The sequence below is a fragment of the Chinchilla lanigera genome, unplaced genomic scaffold, assembly GCF_000276665.1.
Source record: "Chinchilla lanigera isolate Chin_1 unplaced genomic scaffold, ChiLan1.0 scaffold00022, whole genome shotgun sequence".
Lineage (NCBI taxonomy): Eukaryota > Metazoa > Chordata > Mammalia > Rodentia > Chinchillidae > Chinchilla > Chinchilla lanigera.
The window spans coordinates 24,558,151-24,575,658 of record NW_004955423.1 but is presented as its reverse complement, the minus strand read 5'-3'; the positions used below and the strand labels follow the sequence as shown (position 1 = coordinate 24,575,658).

Here is a 17,508-nt window from a genome sequence, read left to right as displayed (position 1 = left end):
AGCCTGTTTCTGTTTTAAACATATTTTTTGTCTCGCCTGCTTGGTTTTGATTTCGAGGATCCTAGATTCTGTATAATGTGATTTGCCACCTTTGTGCCGCCTTCATAGAGTAAGAAGCACATGTTTAAAAGTGCAGATTTGGGGAGTAAAGCAGCCTTGGTTCCCCCACTTATTAGCTGTGTGCTAGGTAAGAGCTGCTAAATGCTCCGAGGCTCCTCGTTAACTATGACAGGGGAACAGGAAGAGTACCTGCCCCACAACCTTGCTGCAAAACTTAAATGAGATAATGCACGTAGGAGGGCTCCCAGGCAGTGATCACACCAAGAATGCCTCATCTTTGTCACTGTGCCTTTGGCCTCACTCTGGAAAGTTAGCCCACAAGAACCTTGCTAGATTGACTTGAAGAAGACGTCTGGGTAAAGACAAAGACAGGAAAGCACCGCGTTTACCTGTGCTAGAGGATGCAATGCTAAGAGCCTGTGTTGGTGAAGAAGCTAAGGAGGACGTGTGTGAGTGCGTGCATGTGTGTGTGTGTGTGTGTGTGTGTGTGTGTATGCGTGTGTGTGGTCCAGCTTGGGCTCTGCCAGGCTCCCAGAGCAGCTGGCACAGGGCAGCTGCTTCATAATTGTGGGTTGCACTCCCACGCACGGCCAAGCCAGATCTGTGTGGCGATGGTGCGGGCAGAGGAGGGAGGTCAGCGTCCCCAGCTCCTGCTCCACTGCTACGACTCGCGCCAGGGCAGCAGAATAGCCTGATCTCGGGGCTCAGGCAACCTATCTCCTCAGACCTTCCCCAGAGAGCTTGCTGAGTGAGGGCTTCGGCAGACTCAGGAAGTAAGTGCTGGAGAAAACGCATCTCCGAAGAAGCGTTTTGTTTTTGTTTTTTTTTGTTTTGCTTTGTTATTTTAAAGATGAAAGAATGAAAACGTATGAACAAACACAGGCATAAATAAAACAACATAAAAACAATAAAAGCGATACAGGATTTCAGACAAGGTGATGGGAAATTAACAATGCTGGTTGTATTACATATTGTTATCTTCAAACTGGTTACTCAGATAAACAAATACAGGCCTCTAAGATTGATCAAACAATTAAACATTAACTGTTCCTTTCAATAAAGCAACAGAACTTAGTAGTGCAATTATCTTAGCTATCTTTGTATGCATACATGCATATGACCAGTCCTGAGTATGGACGTGCGGGACGTGAGGTACAGCTTGATCGGGTCTCGGGGCCCAGGCAGGTGACCGTGTCAGGCTTTAGTAGCGACAGTCTGCACACTCACGCCATGAGCCTCTCTAGGGTACTTTAAGAAAAAAAAATTATGTTAACAACATAAAAAGTAATGGAATTCCCAGACAGAAATCTGTGTTTAAATGGCGTTAAGGCTGCGGTTTAAATCAACAGAAGCCAGGAAATCCAAAGTTACCCTTTCTCCAGACTGTTATACCATTTTTTCCAACACCGTGTGTGCCTGGAGCAGCCCTCCCTCTGAATTCCTGGCTCCTGCTGCCGAAATCCGCAGGTCGCCCTGGGTCTGCCTTTAATGGGACCGCGGTTACTTGCAAAGGCTTTCTGTGAAATCACTATAAATCTGGGCGTCGTAGACCTGGCGCTACTATTTTTTTCTTTCGAGCTCTTGGGATCCCCATTTGTACTGAACTGTGAGTCCCCCTGCAGGCAGGAAGCCGACCTCAATGGAGTTTGGGTTGCTACCATCGATCTAGTCTGCCCCAACCGCTTAGACGCTGTAGCTACAAACAGACCGCATTTTAAAATCTGTCTTTTCTCTCTTTTCACTAGACACGGTGATGACTTGATTGTCACTCCTTTCGCCCAGGTACGTGTCCTGTTCGCCCCATTTCACTCTTCCTCTATCCCTGGGTGTGGTTTCTAAATGTGGCCTCTGAACCTGGTTTTGGGTCCCTTTTGCCCTTAACTGTTTGAAATATTTTCCTCACAGGTTCTGGCCAGTCTGCGAAGTGTGAGAAACAACTTCACTCTGCTGACCAACCTCCACGGAGCGTCGAACAAGTAAGCACTGGCGTCTGCGGAGCTATGAACCACTTCCGGTAATGCAGGAAACACTGAATAGCACTGAGGAGAGCACACACGACTCCTGCATGGAGCTTTGCCCTCCAAGCTAAGCTACATAAGCTACATAGTGAAATTTCAAAGTGAGCTAGAGCACCATAGAAATCGAGAGCAGGTTGGAAGTTGCTAGAAATGATCTGGTTTGAGGTTTATTAATTTTTGGACCTTGAACACTTAGCACACTGTAGAAATCCAATAAACAAAATGAGAGGAGGCATTCTTTATATCTCATATATTTGCCACTTTGGCGGTAATGACCACAAATGCTATTAAAAGTGTTTTTCTATAGGAAGTTAATGAAGTCAGAGCCCCTCTTAGGATTAAAAGTACTCAAAAGTTCAAGTCCAAGTTACTGTGGTTTTCCCTTTTTGGATACTATATAAACAGGTTCATGAAGTTGATGAAAACTAGGAGAATTATATTCTTTTCTTCTCTAATACATAATGACTGGTCATTTCAATTAACATTGCTAATTCTTGGTCTCCTCATCTATGAAGTGAAGGAGTAGAACTTGCTCCCCGAAGTAACTTTCTCCTCCAAAAGCATCTCAGCCTATGAGCCTATGAAGTTCACTTTTCTGCATGTTTGAAAAGATTATCACTGTCTCTGAGGGTCATAGAACCCATGATCCTGGAATGGTCAGGCTGGAGGAGGCTTTTAAAACCATTCATTTAGCCAAATGTGGTGGCACAGGCCTGTGATCCCAGCACTCATGAGGCTGAGGCAGGAGGATCCCAAATTCAAGCCCAACCTGAACAACTTGGCAACTCAGCCAAAATGGGTCTCTAAATTAAAAAATTTTTAAATGGCAGATGACATAGCTCAGTGTGAAGACTCTGGGTTCATCCTTCAGTACCAAACACACACACAGGACTGTTCATTTAACCTCTTGCTTTCACTGGGAGGTAAACCCAAGCCTTCAGGAACCCAACAACTAGCAAGCAAATATAAGCTAAAGACCCTTTAGAGGAAAAACCTACATCTCCTGATTTTTCAGCCTGCATTCACTCTAGAGTACCCTATGTCTGCAGTCTTCGTGAAGTCAGCCTCCAACCCTGTTTTGCTTTCATCCAGAATTGTATGAACTGAGCTTGTTAAAAGTGAGTGAAGTCTGCTTTCAGTGATGACTTTCACTGCCCTCTAACTTGTTTTGAAGCCTCCTTGTGAGCTAATTTCCCCAGAATGGGGACATTCCCGCTGTTGCTCCCTCCTCCCCTAAATTCTTCTCTCAACTTCCCTCAGAGCGCACTTGCCCACAAGCTGTGTGACCAGTGTCACCCTCCAGCTGGAGGCACTGCAGTGGTCCGCTGTTACCGCTGGCCATGAGGGAGATGCAGATTAAAGCAGCCCTGGGATTACATCTCACGCCAGAGAGAGTGGTTATCCACAAGAGCTCAACCAATAACAAATGCTGCAGGGGCTGTGAGGAAACGGGAACACTTCTGTGTTGTCAGTGGGAACGTAAATTACTGCAACCACTATGGAAATCAGCATGGAGATTCTTCCAAAAACTAAAAATAGAACTTCCATTCAACCCAGACATTCCCTGTCTAAGTATCTTCACCAAACTGTTAAGGACGTCATATTACAGGGATCCATGCACATCCGAGTTTACAGCGGCACAATTCACAATAGCTGAATCTTTGAAGCAGCCTGGGTGGCCATTAACAGGTGAATGGATTAAAAGCTGTGATATTTACACACCATGGAGCACTACTCTGCTGTAAAGAAGGAGAAACTTGAGTCATCTGTAGGAAAATGGATGCCCCTTGAGACCATAATGCTGAGTGAAATAAATCAGTCGCACAAGTTTAAATATTATATGGTTTCTCTTAGATGAGAAATCCAAAATATAAATAAAGAGTCAAATAAAAGATAGATAATAGGAAGTAGAGAAAAAGAGATTTTTCTTAAGGGGAAAGGGATCAGGAGATGGGGGAGGGGAAAGGGATGACCAAAGGGACAAAGACAAGTTATGTCACACACCAGCTCCACACAAGGAGCATAATTGTTATAACTGCAAGCACGAACTAATGACAAACAAAGTTCAGTGTGAGGGGTCGGCCTCCCAGGCACCTGGTGACCCAGCTCAAGTTAATGCGAGTGACAGCGGGCTGGATTTATTTCAGTGCAATGTGCAGGGTGAGCGCTCCTGATCTGAAAATCCAAAACCGGGAACGTTTTGATCCCCAACACGATGCTAAGAGACGAAAAGCTCCACACTTGGCCCCGTGCGACAGGCTGCAGTCCCAATGCAGGTGCACTGTTGCGACTGTATGACCCACCTGCGGGCTGTGTGTTCATGGCGTGTGTGAACTACAAGATGAATTTTGTGCTTGGACTCGAGAGTCTCACCCCTAAGACACCGCACTAGGTCTGTGCACATATTCCAAACCTGCAAAAAAATCCAAAACCTGAAACACTTCAGATCCCAGGCATCTTGGGTAAGGGATACTTCGTCAGGGTGTGAAATGCAGAGGTTGTCCACCGGCCCCTTCACAGGCACTCCTGTTTATTCCTTCATTAACGCGTACAACATGTGTTTATGTAGTGCGTGCTACTCACTCATGCACCTGTGTGTGTGTGTTAAGAAATGTTTCCCGAGCATCTACTCTGCTAAGCACTGATGCAGCAACAGTGATCAAAACAGACACGCACCCAGCTCGTGCAGGATTTCTGTCCACTCTCATAGAAATGGCCAGGGACGGAGTGCGGAGCAAAGTGACCAGCTCTCAGCCTTGTGGGATTAGGTTCAATGTTGCGGGGGCCCGGCGGTTTCCTGCAGAGCCCCTTCTCCAAGCATGGACTTGCTGTTCTCTTCCGGAAATGGCTCCTTTCAGCTCCCAGGGCGCTTAGCTGCTGCCCATCTTTTCTAATATGATGATATGACATCATCGGATGCTTTCTCTGGCCCTCCCAGGCCTGGCTGAGTGTCCTTCATGTGGCTCAAGGACACTAATGACCCTGCCCCTCTCTCCCTATGGATCTCTGCTCCTTAAGGAGACTTATGTTTATCTGCCTTTGACTTTTCAGGAATTAATAGACTGTCGGACAGCTTTTGCTTCAGAACTAGTTGTCATACATATGAGTTTGTGAATAAATAATTGTTGGAGAAAAGATCAATTAGTGAAAAAAACATAAGAGAGACACCGTCCCTATCCCTGCTTCTTTTCTTTATAAATATGGACCAGGGTGCACACTGAGGTGCATAACCTCATAACTCAGGTCTAACCTTTGAAAATTGTGTACTTGGGCAGACACATTACCTGTTCTATATCTGTTTCCTCTTCGGTAAAATGGGGTTGTTACAGTGATTAAATGAGTGGATATTTCTAAAGCACTTAAAATAACATCTACCACAATAAATGTGAGCTACTGTGACTGATAGGTACTTTCTCCTGTGGAATCCAGAAGTGGGGTAACACTGGGGTTTTCACATCCAGCGCTGCAGTTACAATCGTCATACTCCGTGCTCCTGGCATCTGTGGTCAGTGCTACTCTGTACATAAGGAAGCAAAGCCGAAATAGCTAGAGAACTTGCACGTGAGAACACAGCTTCTCGGGGAAAGGCCGTCCTGCCTCCCCCACAGGGCTGTCCGCACTCATTGCGCTTGTTCTGTCTTCTGGGTTATGTATGGGAGGAAGGCCCTGCAGGGCTTTGGAACAGTGCTTTTTAGGAAGAAGTTAGGAACAGGTGAAGGTCAGACAGCCTGAAGGTAGAGACGTGAGCTGAGCCAGTGTTTTTAGGAATGAACACAGGAAGGCAAAACCTGGGACCAAAATGATATAAGTGGAGCTGGGAGGGGAGGATGGGTAAGGAATTAGCATAAGCGGACTCAGAGCCGCCATATTGCATAGCCCCAAGGGCGAGGAGGCACAGGTGTGGGGTTCTCCTCCACAGTGGTATTGGGGCGTGCAGCCCCTCCCTGCTGGTTAATAAGCTGTGTCAGCTTTAACTCTTTCTTAAGAACCAGGTCAATATATGGCCTTACTGTTCTGGGACCACATTAACTTTTAGGAACCAAGTACCCGGGTTCACACTCACCATGCAGAGCACTGCCCCAGAGCGGTTCCCACACTCTGGCTGACAGCCACCCTCAAATCATGCTCTTTGTGTCACCTCTGTTCCTTTGTGTGAGCACAATTACTCACCAGAATAGGTCTCCAACAGCAAGACAGATGCATCTATTCATTTTTCTCGGATCCATCCCCGTATTTGAACAGAGTTGATCAGGTTAGTCATTTCCAGTACTTCTTTATAACTAAGGCCAAACAACAAAAATTGAAAGCAAGACCAATATCTACTGACACTTCTCCAAAGGGAGACGAGATGGCTCAGTGTAGCCCAGGCTGGGACCTGAGGGATGGGACTGGGCCACCAGTGGAGCAGGTTAGAGAACTCAAGGTGTGTTCAATGCATTCCATAATATTCCTAGAAACTCAAGGCCCTAAAACAACAGAGAAAAATGCCAGGGAAGGGGCTGCAGATAAGACATCTGCCAGGAGCAGACACAACACACACACACTCACTCTCACACACACACAGGAGTAATTTACACTGACAGCTGCAACTGTAAGGTTCATGGGATTCAGAACTGGCTTTCTGGGTTCCAGGGTACCACCCCTGTCCTGATGGCAACACTGAAGCAGTAATTATGTCCTTGGAGTGGCTTTCAGGAGACATCTGGTTCGTGTGGTTTGCTGTATGAAAAGGAACTCCCACGTCGAGCTATATTTCTCTGAAGTTAAAGCTTCTTTTATCTTTGGCTCTTTGCTCTGCACAAAAGCTATCCATTGTTTGCTGAGCTTTGCTGCCCAAAGGGTGAAAATCTCCAATATCCTGTTGAGGTGATTTCTTTGCACTCTCATAAGATGTCCTGTTGAGGGACGTTTGATCGGACCCGCATTTCTCGGCTGCAAATGAAAACCTACATTTCTTTTGTCTCAAGAGTTAAGTATGATAATGTGGCTTTCATTTAGAGCTGCTAATTTAGATAAGCATCCCTAAAGCATTTTCTGGCTCCCAACTTGTGCCAATGGAGGACTCACGGATGCAGTGAGGGTGGCCACTTTCGGTCCTCAGTAACCGGAAAATGGAGCTGGGAGCAAATACCCTCTTTTGTCACCCAGCTCTGTCACTACATCACAGATGCCACCTGTGGCTGTCTGGAAATCATGTCACATCTTTGTGTGTAAAAATGCTCTCCCAAAGCATTATTTTGTCAAAAGGGCTGCAATCTTTGGGAAAGAAGTAATAGCCACTTAAATTTTTTGGTGTATACCTGAAACTTTTCATTGCTTTCTGCACTCTGGCCTGGGATTTAAATTAGCTGAGAATCGTAAATTCTTGAGCATTCAGAACTGGAAAAAACCTAGCCAAATTTCCTCAGAGTAAGTGAAGAAAGAGATGGAAAAGCCCTCACTCGGGACCTAGCACATAGTAAATCAGTAATAAATGTTGGTGGCTGCCTGCGCTCCCCACCCGAAGAAGAAACTAAAAAGTTGGGTGAGTTGTGGAGGGTTACACAGTTAGAAATTGTGTGAGGCAGGAGCAGGATTCCTGCCTTCCTGTTCGTATTCCAGTACTCTCCCCTCGGAGTTACCGAAAAGTATTAACTGTGACGATTCCTATCACCCCATCCACCAGCCAGGCATGTAACTCACTCTGACTCTTCTGTTAGTTAGGGGCCACTGGAAATAAGACAGGCAAATTCATTTTCTCTTACTCACAGCACAGTTTGGTAGCTGGCGCTCTCCTGCCCCATGAGCAGTGCTGTGGCATCTGGAAGTCACTCATGCACTTGAAATATATTTAATTTCTTCTTTGAGGCAGGTGTCAGGCATCAGTGATAAACCAAATAAGCAGTCCTTGCCTTCCCAAAGCTTCTGCACAGAGATGCTTATGTGAATTAGTAACTCTAAATAAAAACCATATTTTCAAAAATAATTTCTGGGACAAAGGAATGTGTGTCATATATGTGATTTCAGTAGCCATTGAGAGAACAGAGTGCTGTTAGCAGCCACACCACTAAGAAAATTGAGATTTCCAGCACTGAGGACCTCCTAGATCTGAGAGTCCTTTCATAAAATTGTCTTTGGAACTCAGGAACAGATGCAAAGCAAAAGTATCACAATGTGTTATGAATCTAGCAGACGTTTGTCAGATACTTGTGTTACCCCAAATATTATCCCGGCTTGCAGCAGGGCAGCTCTGAACTCAACGCACCCTTGGCTTCCATTTCTCACAGGTGTGCTGGGCAGGCAGAGGTAGATGGGAACTGCACTTGTTCGAGCAGAGGAATAGGGTTGGGCGTAGGATACTGCAAGGCATAGGTGAGGGCCTCTCACAGCAGAGAAGTCACCTGAGGAGGCGCTGGAACATGGGAGTAAGGTAGCGACTTAAAGAGGAACGGGTGTTCTGTGCCCAAGGTACACGAGGTCCAGCAACAAGGGGGCCCTCCGCACTCAGAGAACAGGACCAACGCCGTCCGTGAAGATGAAGCTGATAAAACACTGACGCCAAGTCATTGGCTCCCCAAATACTTCCACACCACTGCTTCCTTCCATCAGTGGCCCATCAGCATGCTCAGAATTCATATTCTCCTGGAAGCTGGTGGGTCCTACAGAGGAAATGAGGAGAGGGCTCAGATCTACTTCCTATTGCCAATAGGTCCCAGATTAGGGGTGCAGATGTTAGGACCTATGTGAACTGAACAGGGGGAAATGATCCTAGAGGCACAGAGAAAATACCATAGGCAGGTAGAGGAAGGCACATTCTCAGCTAACAGGATGACTTCCTTTGGAGAAGGCACTTGACTTCTGAAGGCGGAAGGTCGTATTCAGTGTGGGCAGTTTCTTTGCCCAACAGAGGAATCATGCTAAGCAATGGTGGAAAAAGACCCCACATGTCCATGGAAAGGAATGATCAAGTGTGGCCTCAGGAGCCGGTAGTCAAATCTTTCCTCCGCCCATCCACCCACCCATCCATCCGCACACCCACTCATTCATTCACTCACTCACTCCTTCGTTCTTCCATTCATAATTATCACCCAGTACCTGGCGAAGGAAAGGGCATCCTTCATGCCCCCGGTAGTGAACAGTCATTCTCTTCCTGCACAGAATTTCCCTGAAATCCAAGGAGCCTTCTACTGAACACGCATTAGGCAATGTTCATTTTAATCTCAGTTTTTATCAAGTAGTACAAGATCCATGGGAGCACCCGGCCAGTCAGTGCTTAGAGATGAAAGGTCAGAGGAGAGAGGTCTGAGAGATAAGCTGGAAAAGCATGTCGAGGCCAGAGAGCAAAGTACTTTACCAGACCAAAGAGTTTGGAATTTAACCTCTCGATTTTCCTGGAAAACAGCCCTCAGTTTGGGTGCAGGCATTACCGGTTCCATGGCTGGAAGAGCTCGCGCTCTGGAGTCACAGAGTCTTGGCTTTAGAAACCATGTGTGCCTGGGTGTGTTTCTCCGCTTCTCTGAGCCTCCCGTTCCTTATCCTTAAAATACTCCGAGTAGAAGCTAAGAGGTACTGAGCACCGCACCTTCTAGAAGAGGCAATCACCAGATGACTGTTCCCTGTTCTTGTCCAGTGTGGGCCCTGGTACCACACGTGGTGCCTCAGATCAACCAGCTAGTAAACCAGCAGTAGTGCCAGACCCTGTCCAGAAACTCTGCAGGTCCAGGGTAAGGTGACACAGTGGCTGGACCACTGAGGGGCCAGAGACGGGTGCGCAGTGCTTGAGAGCCTAGCACCTCTGCTTCTTTCTCAAACTCAGCTGTGCCTGGGAATGAATGGATGAGTGAACCACAGATCCCAGGCCTGGGGATGGGGGAAGGGACTCAGGAGCTCCCGGAATGAGTCTCACGCTTTTCCTGGCTTCAGAAGCAGTGGCGGCAGCCCGCTGGCTGCTCATTGCCAACACCCATGGCCACGGAGTCCCCCATCCCAGTGGTTGTGCTCGTGTGGTCACCGGCTGAGCGGCAGCACCAGAAAATTTGTCAGGAATGCAGAGTGTGGGGCGAGCCCAGGCCTGCTGAGTGGAAAAGCACAGAGCCAGGGTCCGGGAGACTGCTGTAGGGAGCCCCAGGAACAGCGTGAGTCCCATGGTGGGACAGCACTGCCCCGTCCTCACCCAGGGGCGTCGGAGCTTGGCAGAGGAGGCTGTACAGAGGATGGGGACAGTGAAACCAGCGAAACGGGGGGATAAGCATGGAGAAGGAAAAAGCAACAAGGAAAAGAGAAGGAGCCCCAGCGTGGGGAGACCTGGGTTTGTTGGCTTGTTCCACTTGACCTTGGCACTGGCAGGCTTGCTGCAATAATAGGACCCTAGTTCCTCCGCGCAAAGACTTCCCTAAGTGAAGAAAGCTGGATGCCTGTTTCTAGGGGTCTGTGTGACCTTTACCAAATGATTCAGCCTCTCTGGGTCTCTGTTTTATGAGGTGCAAAAATGGGGGCTTGAACTGCCTGGTGTCGCAGGGTTCTTCCTCTAGGGCTTTTTACCACACTGCCCAAAGCAGCTGAGTCTGCCCTGCCCTTTGGGGTAAAACCTAAGTCAGCATCGTCTCCTGTAAGTCCTGTAGGACCTACAACAGAGGGGTTGGCTGGGGACCTGGAGTAAACAACTTCCTTCCTGGAGAGTTGGCGCATCCTGAGGCTGTGTGGAGGGAAATTCCAGGCCATCTGGAGGCGAGGGAAATGCAGCCCTCTACCCACACGTTACAGGCACTCCTTCCGGAGGTAGCATTATGTCACTGGGCCCTCATGAGGACTGGAAAGCTGGTGCTGCAGGGGGCGGGGTGTGAATGCACAAACTCAGTCTTCCTCTTCTCCTTCTCCACAGGAGGTCCCCAGCGGCCAGCCAGCCTCCCGTGTCCAGAGTCAACCTGCAAGGTAGGCCGTGTCCCTTGGGATCTACCTCCATGTGTCAGAACCATTATTGCCTCTGATCCAGGGCTGTGTTTAGAGCAGTCGCATTCGTTTGCATACCGTGACTCTCAGAAATACATCTCTTGGCAGTCTTCTCTAAGAGTACACTTTGCTTAGTAGGGAACCAAATGAAAAGCAATACTAGGGCTTCGCCCATCGTGTGGCCATGCTTCCCGGGTGGGGTGAAGGGATACCCCTCTCTCCCCACACCGCAACAGGAGCAGAGCTGTGTTGAGATGCAGCTTGACCTCAGGGTCTGACCCCAAAGAGCTATGGGAGAGCCAATCTCAGAGGCCCCAAGTGCCCACACTGGCCTGAGGGTCCCCCAGGGTAGGCTGGTGCGTTTCCTCTTAGCTTCTACCATAGATCCCACTTGACTATATCCTTTCCAAGTGCCAAAGTTTCTTCCCAGATCACAATCATCTCTCCGGGAAGTCATCCAACTTTGTTCTTCCAAGGTATGTTGTTTTAGAAGGACGCGCCTCCTACTTTTCAGAACTGTGCAGCCACCTTTGATGCGGTGCTGAGCACTGCTGAATGGCTGGGCCCCCTTCAAGGAGCACCACGGAGAAGCATCGAACATAAATTCTTCTTTGACACGAACTTCCAAGAGTTACATGACCTTTCCTGAAGTTGAAATGGAGCTTTTCCCGTGAACCTGCCCCAGTATTGTGGCAGTGAATTTCAGCAAAACCATAGGAGAACAGTTAAGGTGAACACACACCGAGATCTCCTGACATCTACCGGGTCTCGCAAACTGATCTTCCCTACTGGGGTGATGTGGTCACCTGCTAGCATTATGACCTTAAGTATCACGGAAGTATTTATAAAAGCCCCGCTTCTAAAGCAACAGAACAAAGGCAGCAGATTCAATTGACTCACTGACTTCTGAAGTATTTATGGTACATGCTTGTGGAAATATTTTTATAAGATTGACAGCAAGAATAAAAGTGAAAGGAAGACATTAAGTAGAGGTGAGTTTAGTTGAGAGCCCTCTGGTACGAAAGAAAAAGAAGTAAACGGTACTCTATCCATGGACTTCAAAGTCCTGGTGGCTGGATGTATTATTTCCTTTAGAAGTTTTATAAAAAGAAGCAAAATAGAATGTGCTAGCATATAACTGGTGTTACACACTTGGAGATCAAAGAAGCCGGTTCTGAAACTCCTTCATTTCGTCTCATTGGCCTACCAGTGAGGTGCTGTTGCCGGCCTTTCTGTTTGCCAAATTTAGTAAAGATGTTTCTGACATCCGTTTGAATATTTAGACAATGTTCTCTTCCCTTGGAGTAAATACTGACAAACATTAGGGGAATAGGTGGTGTCTATGGCTCTATAAATGAGCTCGTTAGCTACAGAAGCTGTGCCGACGATCATCCTGTGATTATTGGCACAATCACTATAGCTTGGCAACTAGAGGTTCTTTTGCTAATTTCTTTAAAACAATAGAGTGAAGAAATGACAATACCACTTAGGCAATTTGTTTTTTGTCTGTCTTTGTGGCAAACTACAAAACTCCTGGCTTTTCACTGGGAAGAGAATGCAGCGATACCAATTATTACGTAATTATGGGTTTCAAAATCTTCTTAACGTTTAACCACAGTCAGAAAAGGAAGGAGGAGACACATCCCGTGTTTTGTTCTTATTATCAGCTTAAATAAGCCAGGCAGATTTTTCCTGTTATTTTAATATTTATCAGCATATGACAAAGAAGTGTGTTTAAATAGCAACTTTAAAGAGCAACAAAAAATAAATGGCTCAGAGCAACAGAATAGAGAACCGGAGTGCTGGTTTAAAACGTGATTTTAGGTCGGGCGTGGTGGTGCATGCGTGTAATCCCAGCATTTGGGAGGCTGAGGCAGGAGGATCGTTGCAAGTTCAAGACCAGCCTGGGCTACAAAGTGAGCTCAAGGCCAGCCTGAACTGCATAGCGAGACCCTGTCTCCAAAAAGACAAAAACATGATTTTTTTATGATAATTAGATCAGGTTTTCAGTTATCAATACTGAGCTGATGTCCTGTATTTTAATTGAAATCTAATGTGAAAGGAACAAGAAACCCATGATAATTCAAACAGGTTTAGCAACAATGTAGTTTATTAGCAAGCCCTGGCTCACTTAGACAAGGGCATCTTCTATAGAAGCAAATTGTAGAAAGCCACTTCTCCTCTTCTTTCTTCTTCTTCTTCTCCTTCTTCTTTTTCTCTTTCTTGCTTCCTCCCCTTCCTCCACATGAATGAAGTTCAACTCACTGTAAAGCTAGTTGTCAGAAGTCAAAGTTAAATTGGTACATTTGCAAATTGATCGTTAAGCAAAGCACTCAGTGGGGACTCTGTCACCTGCAACCCCTCCTTGTCCTTCAGACCATGGTAATTCTCAGCTCTCCTGGCTCCCCGCAAATCCCTCTCCTTTGATCAGGCGTCTTCATAGTTTCAATGTGGCGTAAGTGCTGTCTACTGTGCCATGGCAACCATTTACTTTCAAGATACAAGGGCCCTGGCCAGCGCACCTCCTCCCTGTGGAGCTTGCACTTTGGAAGGCAGGGCTGCACCTTCCTTATCCCTAGCACTCACATGCCTAGTGTAACAACTTCCATACAGTGGGATCACAGTCAATGTGAAATTGACCAGAACGCCAAAAAACCTCTGGACTTTCTCTGAGGGAAAATGCCCACAAAATTTAAACTTAATAATCAGCTAATATTTTTATCTCTACAGCTACGAAAAATACTCAGTTGTGTTTTTCTTTTACGGTACATTAAAATCAACTGCTGCATTGAAATCAAAGGAAGTCTGAAACCCCTGCAGCTGCTAGACCTGTTAGTGTGCCCATCGAGGACCCAGAGCCTTGCATGTGCCGGGCAGCCCTCTACCACCTCGCTGCAGTTATAGCACCTTTCATTTCACTTGTATTTTGAGAGTCCTGCCAAGTTGGCCACGCTGCCCTCAAACTTGGGTTTTTCCTGCCTCAGCCTCCAAAATAGTTGGGATGACGAACATACCCTACATGCTAGGCTTAGGTGGTGGATAAAAAGAGTTAAATATAGGAAGTTGGCATTTTGTTTTGCCCCTTGAACAAGAAAGCCAGGGTAAAAAGTAATGGCGAATTTTACCCCCTGGAAAAAAGACCCAAGTGACAGTAAATCTTCCTGGGGAGTTGAAAATGTAACGCCACCAGGTTAAATGAGGATCACAATTTGTATCACATTTTGCAGTTTCAGAAGCATGAATTCCAGGCTTTTTAAAATTAGACTGGAAGGAGAAAGAAAGTGCTTAGGCTGGAAGCAGAAAGAAAGGAAAGGAAAAAAAAGAATAAAAGAAACACAAGATAGGAACCCGATGCCTGGCACCGACATATTCAAAATGGAATCCGAAATAATGCTTGGGATTTCAGACCCCAAAGCTACTTCCAACAGGATGAAAGCCTGGTGTTTGGAAATACCGGACCTGCAGGCATGGTGGGTCCTCTCTTTCCCACCCTGCCCGTCCTTTCCTCCTCTCTTCGGCTCCTTAGCGACTATAGGCATGCGTTTAAAGTGAGAATTTGCTGAGAAGACAAGTTATCAAGTGGGCTCTGCCTTTACAAAATGACTGCTTTGCAAGAAATTTGAGAAATGTTGTTTTTAGCAACCAGCACCTGGGTCATATAAGTGTAATTTGATTTATAATGAAATATATCATGTACTATATGTGATATTTTAACAGCCAAGTTGGTATGTAGGATGGGATGTTCTATACTAAGATTTTTATCCCAAAATTTACCAGTAAATCTACCAAGCAGGACCACGATCAGATATTACTAAGAAGTCTATGGGTCCTAGAAGTGACAGCGAGCCATCTCACCAGGGTGACTACCAGCGTGCCTTGAGACGGCCTGTCTCAGCCTGGCGCCCACAGCCTCCTTGATTTATGGTGGTTTTTAACATCAGTCATTTGGAACACATTTCAGGAGAAAACTGGGTTTGGGGGGACAGGATGAGGTGCACAGGGCATCCTGATAAAGTCCGAAACAGGTTTGCCTAAGTGAGAGACACACTTAATTAAGGCTCTTGCAGTACTCCAGGGAAACCATTTCTTCTCACAAGTATCTAGGTCAGTCTGGAGAAGGAAACGACTCTTGGCCATTGATAAAACTGAAAGAAAAGACTTCTCCTAGGAGGCCTGCTTCTCCATACCTGTTGCTCCCATAGCTTTATGATTATGACCATTTCTGAAGGTTCTGCCATGTACCAGATACAGACTCGGTTCAAGAAAGGCACGCGGAGCTCAGTGAGTTCCTCTGGGTTCTGAGCCATTCAGAAAGTCAGCACACTGGTGCAGTTCTCCTTGATACCAGGGCTTCCAGGGCCTAGGACGAGAGAGGGCTCGGGGGCGCGGGCGTGGGGCTCCTCCGCACCGTGATGGCCGGGAGCTGAGGGTGCGCGGCACCGGAAGTGAAGGCCAGCGCAGCAGAGCCCTTGCTTGGCGTTTCCCTTAGGCAAGAACTCTCAGGCAGGATTACAAGACTTATGAGCAGGAAAGTAGGAAGAAAGTCAGTCTTGTTACCAAAGCTGTGACCAGCGCTGGGAAAATTCCAAAAAGGGAAAGGAAAATAAAGAAGAAAAACAGAGAAAGAAAGAGTTAGAAAAATAAAAATATTAGACGATTTCATTCTGTGTTTGGAGTGCTGTGTGACCTAAATTATTGGGATAATCAACTTAATTACCACCTTGGTGTGCAGGCAGCTGCATCCAAAAAATGATAATGAAAATGCAACCCGTAAAAAGCCCCAGTAATTTCAAAAATAATTCTCCTTGTAAGGATTGTAAGGTTGTCTTGTAAGGATTACAAGGGTTATTTTTGCCTATAGTAGTTAAAGAAAATGCACTCCAGAGCATCATTACTGAGCTGGTTATATTACTTTGCAATTATTTCATATATATTTAAATGTAGGTATGGGGTAATTGCAAAAATATATAGCCAAGACAGCTAAAGTATGAACAGTCAAAGTGTTACCCTTCAGGAAACACTGCTGAAAATAACGTTCTGTTCATTAATAGCCAGTTTCAGTAGTTCAAAATGAATTCTAAATTTAGCATGAATATTTCTTTGTGTTAAATGTGACCGATAAGAACCACAGCATCTAACCGTGCACAAGTTGCCTCAAGAGTTGAGTTGAGTTCGTTCCGCGGGGATTCCAGTTCGTGTTTTCGCACTGCTGAGAAGTGCTACCCGCCCAGCCCCCTGAAAGTTGGAATCATGCATGTTAGTAAGTATTTCAGTTATGCTATTGACGTCAATGGAGTCATTAAATAGATTGCTGGCCCTCCCAGAGGCGAATCACTGCCAGGGACCTAGATACAGACACGTTTTTTATAAAGACAACCAACAGGTCTTGCTCTAGCAGTAAGCCAGCAAAAGGGAAAAGTTTATATTGTAGCAGACCTATCTTCAAACAGATTCTTTTCTTTCTTTTGCGTTTTATTTCCACCCTTTCTGTTTGGCTTCTTTAGGCTCAGGAAGATCCTCAGATATTGTTGCCTGAATGTTTTGTGTCCAAGACCATCTCCTGGGCTTGAGACGGCAGAGGGAGGAGCCCCACTTTCAAAAATGAACCTACCTTTGCTCCTCACAGCCCATCCTGGTGTTTATTCGGTAGCATAAATGATCCAGGCAAAGCGCTATTGTCTGCCAGGAAGGCTGTGTTTGATATATAGCTCCCTGAATAAACAGTTTCCACCAAACACACACATACCCGCACACACACACACACACACACACACACACACACACACACACACACGCAATTTGTCCTTTCGGCTGCCTCTGCACGGCTCCAAGCTGCAGCCCCTCCTGTATGAATCGACCTTTATGCACTAGCTCTGCAGCACCAGGCACCAAGCTCTGCGGCAAGGGGTGGAGGAGGAGGCTGGGAAGAAGGAGTCGCTTCTCCCGGCTGCTCCTCCGCAGCTCTCCCTCCTGCAGGAGGCTGTCCACGTGCCCGCGTCCTCCCAGACCCCAGCTGGCGCCTGCCTCAAGCCTGGTCATGCAGCTCCCTGGCAAGTTGCACTAGAGAGAGCCCTTGAGGAAACAGCTGCCTCTCCCGGGGCATTCCTGACAGTTCTATTTACCTGGGCAGCTTCAGGACTCATAGCTAAAAATTCAACGCACACCCGGACTCTACCGTCTCCCAGGTGCAAAGCAGGGGGCCGTCCTCGGCAGAGTTCTTCAGATGTGGCTGCAGAGTGGCTCCTTCTCGTCGTTCCTTTCCCTCCCCTCGCTGGTGACCCCTCGCCTCACGTGTTACTAAATGTGGCTGTAAATGCCAGGCACCTGGTGACCCCTTTATGTTCATCCGGACACCCAGATCATCGCCCACCCCACCCCCATCCGTTCTCCTCCATCCCCAGCTTTGAGCCCCAGCAACGCCATCTGCCCTTTTAGCTCTCAGCTCCTACCACAGTCAACCCCTTCCGTCTCTTTTTTTTTTTTTTTTTTTTTTTTTTTTTTT

At 46.7% G+C, this 17,508-nt stretch overlaps 1 protein-coding gene and 1 long non-coding RNA gene across 4 annotated transcripts in view; one reads left to right on the top strand and one right to left on the bottom strand.

The window, feature by feature from the left end:
* Pde4b (phosphodiesterase 4B, cAMP-specific) overlaps positions 1 to 17,508 on the top strand; it is a 441,907-nt gene that overhangs the window by 330,751 nt on the left and 93,648 nt on the right. For all 3 annotated transcript variants that reach the window (XM_005385294.2, XM_005385295.2, XM_005385297.2), the window contains 3 exons: positions 1,806 to 1,842; positions 1,966 to 2,036; positions 10,939 to 10,988. In XM_005385294.2, the coding sequence (XP_005385351.1) occupies positions 1,806 to 1,842; positions 1,966 to 2,036; positions 10,939 to 10,988 (158 nt within the window). The remainder of the gene's footprint in view (positions 1 to 1,805; positions 1,843 to 1,965; positions 2,037 to 10,938; positions 10,989 to 17,508) is intronic.
* Positions 1,145 to 9,263, bottom strand: LOC102021142. The gene is made up of 3 exons (XR_260992.1): positions 9,153 to 9,263; positions 6,249 to 6,358; positions 1,145 to 1,308 (listed from the first exon to the last, which is right to left on the bottom strand). It is a non-coding gene; the product is annotated as an uncharacterized LOC102021142 (long non-coding RNA).